Consider the following 12,398-nt stretch of genomic DNA (forward strand, 5'->3'; position numbering starts at 1 on the left):
CCTAAGAATGCATTCGTGCTTTGCTAAGTTGAAACATTTTGATAGACCACTGGTATTTTACTAACAAAAAATGAAACCATAGAACACTGATGCCATCTCACCCATGCTTTAAAACACAATGAGCGCACTCCGTAAATGCTACTCTGAAAAAATATCTGAACCCACTATAGTAAGTTTTAACACTCAGCAGTATTAAGGCAGATTTTCATGGGTAATTAGGGCAGTAGCAAATTAGCAATGCATCATGCTCTGAAATTTGGTCAACAAGGGAACTATAGGATGGTGTGTGGAACAAGCAAAACATTGGCAGGAAAAATGCAAGAAAAAGAATCCATGTGGACTCAAAATTAAGCTCACAAAATGATTGTGATAATTAACCTTGACTTGGTTACGGAAGTGTACTTACACACAGACCACACAAATCATGTAAAGCTTGTGAAGCTGTAAAGTCAGATGAATCATATGCCACATGCCCAACATTTAATTTCTCAGAGCATGCCAAGATTTTACCTCACCACTACCAAAGTATTTGAAGCTTCTTTATAAAATATTAATATGCTGTATGTACAGACAAAGCAGAACTTGGACATGTATCCTTGAACATGTTATCATGCATGTAAATTATCTCTTGGTCAAACTCAATGATAAAATCCCTGTACCACAGATAGATTGCAGATTTCCACGTATCTTTCTGCAGTGCTGCCAACAGCAACAGAGCCAAAGCAGAGCACATCCCTGAAATGTCTATGCCCAGCATCTTCACATGCATCTTCTGGCACTTTCACCAGCAGGTGGGGATATTTGGCTGCAAACAAAAAAAAAAAAGGTTAAGGCTAAAAAACAAGATTGTTGCATTTTCCTATTCTGAAAGCCTATGTAAATTAAAGTTGCCCCAGAGAGTAAGCAATTAGGGATTGGGTCAATATCCTGCATACTAATCTTAAATTGGAATGGCCAGATAGGCTAATTCAAAGCAAAAAAGACTGCTACAGTCATGGCCCAGCTATACCCAGGTCACCTAATAACCCAGAATTATGTTTTTTGTATGTGTTAACTGTGATTGCAGTACATAAAAATTTGCTAGTCTGTCTTTCCTATGTGTTACTGATTGCAGTGTACACAAACACTGATTTTTCTGTGTGCATGACTGATTAAAATGCACACATCCTCTCTTCTTGACAGTTCAACTTCCTGAGGATGTAAACAAAACATCCTAACCTGTACCCCTTTGAACAAGTGTTGTGTTCTGCTTGCTATGCATGCCCTTGTGAAGGTTCAAGCAAAACTTGTCTCTATACCATCTCTGTAACTCCACCTATTTCCCCAAGGGTGTAAGTACAAGATCTACCTTTGTGACTCTCTGCAACATCACCTGCTTTTATGGGAATGCAAAATGTTAACCTCTGCCTGTTATGCCTGTCCGGGGTCTGGGTCCCAGCCCCCAGACTTGGTAGGAGGGAACAGCGGGTCAGCCGGGCTGACGGGCAAACAGAGGGGGCAGCCAGCAGACAGCAGGTCAACTGGTCAGCCAGCTGACAGCAGGTCAACCGGTCTGACTGGCAGGCAGAGGGGGCAGCTGGGGGACAGCAGGTCAACCCCTCCCACAGGCAAATGGAGCCAGAACCTGCCGGTGCCAGGGGCAAGGGGCAAAAGCCCAGGGCCTCAGGAGGCAGGGGGAGACGGAGAGAGGCCAGCGAGTCCCACTCCCCTAGGGAGGGAAAGGAGGCTAGGCAAGGTGGAAGGGGGCAAGGGCAGAGGGATTGGGAGCCCAGCAGTCACCCACCCAAAGACCTTACCTGAGGAGGAGAAGCAGCAGCAGCCCCAACAACCCAAAGCCATGCCCCAGCTAGAAAATAGTAGCCTGGCCCAGGAGTTGCCAAAAGCCAAGCCACTCCAGGTGGGGCTATTGGAGGCACTCTGCAGGAAGCCCTGGGCAACCAGCCAAGGAGCCGCAGCTGGACCCACCTTCAGCCATCAGCTCTGCCAGGGAGGCTGGGCTGCTAGCCAGGGGACTGCAGCTGGACATGCCTTCAGCAATCAGCCAAGGCAGGGAGGCTGGGCAGCCAGAGAACAAGGCACAGCTGGTGCTGGTCAGTGGGGCCAGATCAGCTACCCCAGCTGCAACTGCTTGGTGCAGCCCAAGGCCAGGCTGGAAGAGGGGTGGGGCAGTAGAAGGAAGCCCTATAAAAGCTGGCTGGGAAGAGCCCTGTGGGGGGGGGGGTGTGAGTGAGGAGTGATGATGTGGAGTGAGAGCAGTAAGATGCAAGGGTGGAGGCTTGGAGGAGAGTTCTGGAAGGAGGAGATGAAGGAGGACGCAGAGGGTAAGCAGGCCAGGTTGAGCAGGCCAGCGAGTGGACTGAGAGGGAGTCTGGGTGAGGTATACCGCCCCTCCTTCCACAGAGCAGGGTCCTGCAGAATCCCTGGCCCCCCTGTGACGTCAGGAGCAGACCGCCCAGTGCCACGCCCAGCGGCAGCGGCGGCAAGCCCTGACAATGCCTTGCTGTCTGTCATCTTTATGGAGCCAAATGTAAGTCGCTGCCCACTGAATAATGTCTCCCTCTTCCTATTGTGTAGTATTGCCTGCCTTCTTGGGGTGTCTAAATGCCTGTTGCCACTCCTGTATAATCTTGTCTATCTTCTGGGGATACCAAATTTTGTATCTTTCCATTCTGCCATGTAAGAATTCCCACAGAGGTAGAAACATCTCTCCACATTTCATGGTAACTGTATAAGTAACTTTCTAGGTGCTACAGTGTCCAGTTTCTTTTAGATTCACAAGCCTTTATTTTGCCTACAAACTGGGTCCTTTTCTCCCATCTCTCCCAAACCATGTTGTATGCCCTTGGTTTTAGTATCTACACATCCTCACCAACAGCTGTCAGTCTCATGGGCTTCTGCTCCTGATTATCTCCGAAGCTGCATGTTGCTGACACATCATGCACCAGAGCTGCATGAGGTTGAAAGATCACTTTTATTGTGCATTCCTGACCTGGATCCAACATGCCATGGGAAGGAATAAAGTTAAAAGGGGTTGGCACTTCCCAGTTAAAGCACGTATATACATCCCTAGAAGAAACAGAATCATACTGTAAGCAGAAGGTTCTCCAACATGGCAGCTGAGTTCTCAAAGAATCAGAAAAGTATGTAAAAATATGATAACCGTTCCGTTACATAAGAAACTACAAGAAATTGAGATGTACATGTCATGCCATTAGTTCTTTGCCAGATACATAAAGCAATATATATAGAGATTTCTCCCATGCCTCTTTCCTGCTCACAGCCCAAAGCAGACTGGTCACCTTGATCTCAGCAATCAGCAATATTGTGTTTGGTACCTCAAACATTTACATCTAAAGTTACTTGACTTTCAGCCATACTTTATTTGTTCCATTACTTCCAACACCTTATAACTCTTACCCATCCTAGGTATTTTTCCTTTCACTCTTTACTGTTCTTTAAAACCCTGCAGCAACTATTCCTGCCATTCAGAATTCCATCCTTCCCTGCTTTTGCAATCACCTCTTTCATTTCTTTGTGATCCCTGTTTCTTCATTAAGACCTGTTATCATCAATGTAAGACCTATCCTGTGGGTTTCTCAGAGCACAGGTAATGTTGGTTTGGAAGACAGAGGTCTTGAAAGGCATTGCGCTTCCCATTTCTGATGGGATTCAGCTGACCGTTGCTGACTTGATTAAACACCCAGGGGTCATACTGGATCCAACATTACTGCTGGAGAAACAAGTTAATACAGCTGCAAAAAAATGCTTTCTTCCAGCTATCACATACAAGGCCCTTCGTAGCCTTGGACCTTCATATCTGCAAGATTGCCTTTCCCACTACCTACCACCACAAAAGCTTTTCTCATTTGAGCAGAGCTCTCTGCAAGTGCACCCCAGCAAATAGGCAAGATGCACACATGCATTCTCTATTGTGGCCCCCATCTTATGGAATGGCCTGCCTGATGAGGTCAGAAAGGCTCCCATTCTCATGGTATTCCACAAACTATGCAAAACTGAATTTCGAGGGCTTTTTACACAGTTAAGAAGGCTGTACACTTGTACAGAAATAGTTAAGAACGACACTTTAAAGAAGGGGAAAGGACCACTATGTATGTACTATCTGTACTATGTACTATCTGTTGGTGTATGTATTATTCTACTGCGTAATCTTCACATCGTTTAACTTGCCACATTAATACTTATGCTTTGTTTCAGTTGCGTCGCAGATTTCTGCTCGGTTTCATATTTCTGCAATCCTAATCCAATTACATTACTGATTGGATGTTCCAGCCTATTGATTGTATTATGCTGTGTAATCTACCTCGAGTTGCAGTAAGAAAAGCAGACTATAAATAAATAACATTTTTTAAAAATTGCAAGAATCATTGAAAACTCCTACTTTCTTTGATTATAGGCTAGGTTGATCAACTTTTCATCACTGGAGTGGAATTCCTAAGTACATTATAAGTAGGAGTCCAGCAGCACTTTAAAAACCAATAGAACTTAATTCTGGCATAAACTTTTCTTGAGTCACAGACTACTTCATCTTCAGATGCATCAGCTCTGACTCCCCAAAACATATGCTGGAATAACTGTTTTTAGCCTAAGGTTCCATTAGACTCCAGCTTTATTTTACTACTACAGACAAGCAAGGCTTCCTACAGTATCCATATCAGATGTCATTTTGAACAATTAGGAGTTTTCTAAAATAGAAGAGTCCAGTAGCACCTTTAACACTAACCAACTTTACTGTAGCATAAGCTTTCGAGAATCACAGTTCTCTTCTTCAGATGCATGGAAGGTAAGAAGAAACTGGTCAGATATATAGGTGGAGAGGGGAGGGGGGAGTAGATGTCCACCTATATATCTGACCAGTTTCTTACCTTCCATGCATCTGAAGAAGAGAACTGTGATTCTCGAAAGCTTATGCTACAGTAAAGTTGGTTAGTCTTAAAGGTGCTACTGGACTCTTTTCTATTTTTGCTACTACAGACTAACAGGGCTATCTCCTCTGGATCTAGAAGTTTTCTGTGTCTGAACTAATATGTAGAACCTCTAATAGCAACCTTGGCAGGAATGAGCCTGGAAATGGGTCTAAAAACAAATTCAGAAATCTCTGAAGGCAAGAGACAAGAACACTCACCCATCATTGTGCAGGATAAATGCAGCCTTTGTACAGTCATGAACAGCACAGAAGGGGAGCTGAATGCTGTCTGGGAAAAGCAAGCTGAAGCGTGGCAGCTTAGCATATAATGCAACAGAGAATTCCCCCTCTGGTTTTTCAAACAGGATGCTATCTTCATACTCCTTCTACACAGGCAATGAAACAAACAGTCAGGCTGACTCAGTTTTCCATGCCCAATGCAAAGAACATCCAGAGCTCTATGTACATTGCTTCATATTCATGCACCCCAAGTAGTAAACAGAGGACTGACTGCACATGAGAACTCTGCTAGCAGATAAGTCTGATTCATCATTAGTCCATTCACTGCGACATTTTGAAGATCACCAGGGTAATATTATTACTTTCTCTTTTCTAAGGGAGGTTTGTGTGGCTGTCAGCTGGCCTTGACAGTGTTGTGAATGCTACTACACTATTGTCATGATTGCACTAGTATTTTGGCTGTACCCAACAAGTTACACTCTCCCTTTCACAAATTTGGATTCCTTTCAGTAAGGAGGAAAACCCTGAGTTTGCATATCTTTGACAGCAAACCAAGAATAACTTTAAGGAAGCAGCAATGTACATAGGGGCACAAGTTCCAGCAATCACCTCCATGCCCTCTCTGACTAGTCAGTCCAAAATCCCTTTTGAGGGAATGGTGTTACAATTTTTTTAAAGCCTATATTAGTGGTGTTAGAAAGGAAGTCAGTACATACATCCCTAGCATACCTTTTCCAAAGGTCGGAAAATAATGGGCAAAGTTAAGGACATTCCAGGGCTCAGAATAATTGGCTGTGGGAAAACAGTGATGAAGAAACGTGTAGTAGGTGGTCTGAAAAAAACAAACATACCATAGAAAGTAGAGATGGAAGTAATATGCTAAGATACAATCAGAACAAAAAATATGGATATGAAATTTCAACAACACAAGATGTTCTGTGTTATGTATGAAACAAACACCGAAAAAGGTCGCACCACATATTTTTACTATCAGATTCAGAGAAATGTAATAAACCTAAAAAAAATAATTCTGTGTAGAGAATATTAACTAAAATGTTTAAATTATGAAGAAAACTGAAATTTTTGCATAACTGATAATCACAGAATACATAAAAGTCAAGGATGTTAACTTACTACACAAAAGGTCAGTCAGATAGAGAAAACTGTTAGAAGTTTATTTATTTAAAACATTTTTATGTCACCTTTCCATCCAATTAGGGTTCCCCTAGGTAGTAAACATGAAAATGTTTGAACATTAGAAGTAAAACAGCATTTAAAATAATATATAAAAGAATTCAATAAAAATACATAAATACACACCAAAACCAGGGAGGAGGCCCACTATCAATTATTAGAGGTATACCAATGTTGTCAAACTGGTTTTACATGAAGACAAAAGATATGAACACACAACTTTATATTCCAGTTAAGCAAACTGGAAAACTATACTATTCTAACTATATTATATCAATGGTATTTATTTATTTATTTATATTTGATTTCTATTCTGCCCTCCCCACATCAGCAGGCTCAGGGTGGATTGCAACTAAAATTTAAATTACATAACACAATTTATATGATTTAAAAACATAAAACATTTAAATACCATAGTTAAAATACATATATATAAACACAGCGGCACAATGATCTAGCCAACCACCTTTTTAGCCATTTCCAGAGCAATTTGGCAGGGAAATATGTGAGATATGGAGGGTGTCACTAGTAGGGAGGGCATGTGATGTACTCCCCCGGCTAGGAGGCACTGCCTCTCATCAACCATATGCCTGGCGGAACAGCTCTGTCTTACAGGCCTGGTGGAAAGATAACAAACCCCGCCAGGCCCTGGTCTCATTGGACAGAGCGTTCCACCAGGCTGGGGCCAGGACTGAAAAGGCCCTGGACCTGGTCGATGCCAGGCGGACCTCCCTAGGGCCAGGGATCTTTAACAGATATTTATCACTGGAATGAAGAGTCCTCTGGGGTTCATATGGGGAGAGGCGGTCCCGCAGATACGCCAGTCCCAGTCCACATAGGGCTTTATAGGTTAATACCAGAATCTTGAACCTGATTCGGTACTCCACCGGCAACCAGTGCAGCTGACACAATACCGGCATTATATGCGCACACATTGGCATTCCAGTATGTTGCCATTATTTATTTAATATATTTAATATATTTTATTTAATATGTTTATACCCACACTTAAAACTGCATATGAGGCAGCTTGTAAAAATAATACACAACAAAAATCAACAGTTAAAATGGATAAAATCATTAAAATCAATGTCTCCTTTCCTAAAAATATTATAGCAGCAGTAACAGTAAACAGTAATAGTAAACAAACCTGAATAACAACATCATAAAGATGATACAAATTAATCATACAGAATTATACACAATAGATTAATGCAAGATAAAAAAAATCAATGAACATCATAAATAATTCCACAACACAAGCAACAAAAATTAACAAAAGACTCAAGAGGGAGGGAGGATTTTCATTTAGTGCCCAAGGTTCAATTGCCTCAGTGCAAGGAAAATCAATGCAGGGATGACATTGCACAATTTAGACACCACAACAGGGGGGGAAATCCTACCAAAGGAGTCCTACTAAAGGTTTTTGCCCCTAGGCAAGTATGTATGAAAGAAGGTAGGCTGAGTCCCAGACCATTTAGGGCTTTATAAATAATAACCAGTACCTTAAATTGTACCCAGAAACAGACTGAGAACCACTATAGCTGTTTCAAAACTGGTAGGATATGTTCTCTGTAAGTGACCCAAGCAACTAAATCTTATTGTCACAAGTTGCACTAAATCTTTTGATCGGTTTTAGTTGCAGACCAGCTATCCACAGTGTGTGAAATATCTTGTGGGGTTCCACAGGGTGCTATCTTATCCCTGTTATTTAACCTCTACGTAAAGCCTTTAGGAGATATCATTTGTAGCTATAGAATAGGATGCCATCAATATGCAGATGGTACCCAGCTCTGTATCTTGCTATCCAAATCCCTTGGTGATGCAGTACAGGTACTGAGTCACTGCTTGACAGCTGTTGTCAAATGGCTGAAAGTAACCAGGGCATGCACACAGTGGTCAAATTTTCTGTCTAGGAAAAGCCACAGCTGGCTAACCAGTCAAGACTGATAAAAAGTATTCCTGGCCACAAATTGCCACTTGTTTATCCAGCAGTAGATCTGGGTCCAAGATCATCCCCCAACTATGGACCTATTCCCTCAAAAGGAGAGCAACCCCATCCAGAACTGGTGACACCTTAAATCCCAGATCTGACCTTCCATTCATCAGTAGCACTTCCATCTTCAGTTTATTAGCTCACATCCATTCCAAAACTGCCTCCATGCACCAGTTCAGGGTTTCTATAGCCTCCTCGGGACCAGCTGGAAGCATGAGCTGAGTGTCATCTACATTTAGGTGACAACCTAGCCCAGATCTCTGAATGACCTTACCCAGCAGTTTCATGTAGATCATAAAGAACATAGGGGACAAGATGGCACCTCACAGGACCCCAAGAGCCAACAGCTAAGGGGCTGAGGAGCAGTTCATCAGCATCACTTTCTTAAACCTATCCTCCAGGTAGGACTGGAACTACTGCAAAACAGTATCTCCCAATATAAGCCCAGAAAGGCAGTTCAGAAGGATACCATAACTGATGATGTTAAAAGCCGCTGTGAAGTCCAGGAGAATCAACAAAGTCATACTCTCTCTGTCCATCTCTCAGTGCATGTCATTCACCAAGGCTGTTTCTAGTCCTATAACCAGGCCTAAAACCAAACCTCATCCAGGAAAGCTTGAAATTGTCCAGCCAGCCTGCATTCAATTATCTTGCTTAAAAATGGAACATTTGAGACTGTTTGATAGTTATTGAGATCTCCTGATTCCAGAGGAGGCTTTTTTAGAAGTGGATGCACCACAGCCTGTATCAAAACTGAGGCAACTACCCCCTCTCCAAAGCAGGCATTAACCAACTCTCAGACCAAGTCAGCCTCAAGGAGCACAATGTGGGATACAGGTCTCTCCTCTCTTCTATTATGCCCCAACAAAAACCCTGTGAGACAGGTTAGGCTTGTCAAGGCTGAGTGTGTATTTAAACCTGGATCTAACGTTCACACCACTACACCATACTGGCTAACTCACAATGCAGTAATCCAATGTTAGCAGCTATTGGCAGAGCCAAATCCGCAGCATCCATTCGCCCAGTGGCAATCCTATGCAGGAGTAAGTCCCATTGAAACCACTTGTGAGTAAACACACAGAAATCAAGTGGTACAATGTTGGAACATTTGGGTAGGATGTGGATTGAGCAGTAATAATAAGAATATTTGATTTATACACCGCGCTTCAGGACAACTTAATGTCCACTCAGAGTTGTTTACAAAGTATGTCATTATTATCCCCATAACAATCACCCTGTGAGGTGAGTGGGGCTGAGAGAGCTCCAAGAGAGCTGTGACTGACACAAGCTTCAGGTGGAGGAGTGGGAAATCAAAACAGGTTCTCCAGATTAGAATCCTGCCACTCTTAACCACTACGCCAAACTGGCTGCAGCCTGTACTACTGGGATACATGTGGGCAAATTTCAAACAGAATCAAGTATACAGCACCTTTTCCAGCAATATTTTGCTAAATACAACTGGGTTAAGAAGGAAGATTCAAAAGAGCACTAGCAGTGGTCACTATCCCAGTAGAAAGAAGCTGATGGAGAATGGAGCAAATACAGAGCCTCTTGCCTTTTGCATGGCCTACCCACCTGAACCTCAGCTTCTGAGTTTTCAGACAAATGTTTTTCAAAGTTAAATGTTTCGTGAATTCTTTTCCCAGATACCACCGACACCAGTAGAGGGTCTCAGCTACTTCAATGCCCCAGAACGTACTCCTTTCCTTGGTTTTCCTCAGGTTGGAGACTAGAGGCCTTCGTATAGGTACTGCCACCTTCTGAAGGAACAAGTGAAAGTAAGTTATATACTCATTAGCTCATCAGAAGAACAAGTTATTCAAGCGCTCCCAAAAATTAATGAAGGAAATCGTGTTTACAATGAAATATGCTGGAATAGCTAAGAATATGCTAGTGGAAAATACTCAGGTATTCAAGCGCAATACTTTTGCTACCTGAGCCACAAAGACTACACACCTGAGTGGTACCACCATGACAAAGTCTCTGGAGGGGGTCTGAGCTGGATGTACATCTCTGCACCTGAGTGAGCATCTTTGCACCTGGGAGAATCAAAAACATGTTAGCTGTTCAGAAAATGATAGACTATCAAAGTTACTGATGGAAGTAAAAGATAGCTCTCTATGATTAACATCTAATCATACTGAAAGTATTGAGGTGATTACTTACAGAGGCTGAAAAGTGGGGTGATGTTTTGTTTCTGTTACTTTTACTACATTGTCCATGAACAAACCTTATTTCAAGACAGAAAGCCCTAATTCCACAAAACACCAGAGAACATGCAGCACAATCTTTATAAAGTTTACTTAGTAAATCCAGGCAATTGTCTCTGAATTGAAGGCAACTTACTCACAGGTAAGTGTGATTTTGCTGTATTTGTATGATAACTGAAATGAAATTTATTTTATTATTTTATTTACTTCATTTATATCCCACGTTTCTCCTCAATAAGGACCCAAAGTGGCTTACATCATTCTCCTTTCTTCCATTTTATCCTCACAACTTTATGAAGTAGGTTAGGTTGAGAGTATGTTACTGGCCCAAGGTTACTCAGTGAACTTCTTTGGCAGAGTGAGGAACCAGATCCCACTCTAACCACTTCATTGGCTCTGACATGTATACACTGTCGATCAGTTGCCCTCTAATTGCACTAAGGTGGGGAAAATCATTCTGGCCAGGGAAGTAAGGGCCAAATTTCACATGATACTGGAGTTCTGTGGATGGAATTCCAGATGTGATATTTGACATTGCAAAAAGTAGCTAATGGGGGCAGGATCTGGACTGAGGCCACAAGGCTGGATAAAGGGGATTTACTCTCCCACCTGTGCAGTTTCCCCAACCATAAATGTCCCCTGATGGTCTTAGGTTTCAGTATAGAAAAAGACACCTGTCCTTTTCCTTACCATGGCTGAAAGCACCTTTGAGGGGGGGATTTTCAACTGCACACAGCATTAGACCCCCCCTCCTATTCCCTAGCACTGTAGCACTGATCCAGATTGTGATCTCTCTCAGTGGTTTTTTAGGATCAAATAGTACATCTGGAATTCTGCTCACCAAACACCAGCATCAGATATAATTTGATCCTAAGGGCTACAGGGTAGCTGCACCTCACAAGCAAGCAAAAATCAACATGCAAATACCCACAGGCAATTCACTTTTATCAATGCATTCTCAGGCTCTACTTTGCCTTGCCTTGCCTTGCAAGCCTTTATCTTTACTTCGTAAACATAAAGACAGAGCCTGCATCTTCTTTTCATCTATGCAGTGTTTATTGCAAGCTACTGAATTTTAATTGATGTGAGCTACTTCGGGAAACCATTTTTGTTACAAATTCCAGAGGGATACCCTTGTTAGTCTCTTGCAGTAGAAATAAAAAAGAAAGATGTTGTGGCACAGATTTATTGTGAGCCCCAGTGTTCTGCAATGGTTAGAGTGTCAGACTACTGTTTCTGACAGGCCCAAGTGAATCTCTTCTTTGCCATGGAAGCTGGGTGACCTTGAACCAGTCACTCTCAGTCTATCCTACCTCCCAAGGTACTTATTGTGAGGACGAAATGAAGGAGGAAAAACAGTCTCCTCTTCTCTTATAGGGGAGAAAAGCAGTGTACAAATATCTAAAACAGATAACTGCATAAATTGTGGCAGAAGTTTTCGTGGTCTACAACTCCCAGCAGGTGAAGTGAGCCCACCAAAAATTACACAACAATAATTCTGTTAATGTTGAAAGAACCACAACCTTTCATTTTGTTTTGGTCTGGAAAACAGGATAAAATATCAACAAATACATAATAATCACCATTGTGAGACACAAGGGAAAGGGGAGAAGCAGGAATGAAAAGTGAATGGGGAGAAGTCCTTGTGGGCAGAATGGGAGGAGGAGGTGGACTATGATGCCCGCAGCGGGACTAGGCCGGAGGGGGGGCAGAGGGGGAATGAAATGGCGCGCTCTACTGTCCCTACCTGATTTTCTTTTCCTCCTCAAACCAGGAAAATCCTAGAGCCGCAAGGAGGCGTAAGAATGGAGGCTCCAGTCCACCGAAGAACTTG

General features: G+C 42.6%; 1 protein-coding gene across 1 annotated transcript in view; it reads right to left on the bottom strand.

The window, feature by feature from the left end:
- Positions 1-12,398, bottom strand: part of CFAP65 (cilia and flagella associated protein 65) — a 60,405-nt gene extending 48,007 nt beyond the window's left edge. The window contains exons 1-7 of the mRNA XM_054971639.1: positions 12,312-12,398; positions 10,311-10,393; positions 9,930-10,114; positions 5,894-5,996; positions 5,144-5,310; positions 2,870-3,066; positions 660-805 (exon numbers count right to left, since the gene is read on the bottom strand). Coding sequence (XP_054827614.1) covers positions 660-805; positions 2,870-3,066; positions 5,144-5,310; positions 5,894-5,996; positions 9,930-10,114; positions 10,311-10,385 — 873 coding nt within the window. The 5' untranslated portion in view covers positions 10,386-10,393; positions 12,312-12,398. The remainder of the gene's footprint in view (positions 1-659; positions 806-2,869; positions 3,067-5,143; positions 5,311-5,893; positions 5,997-9,929; positions 10,115-10,310; positions 10,394-12,311) is intronic.

This window comes from Eublepharis macularius, chromosome 2, assembly GCF_028583425.1.
Source record: "Eublepharis macularius isolate TG4126 chromosome 2, MPM_Emac_v1.0, whole genome shotgun sequence".
Lineage (NCBI taxonomy): Eukaryota > Metazoa > Chordata > Lepidosauria > Squamata > Eublepharidae > Eublepharis > Eublepharis macularius.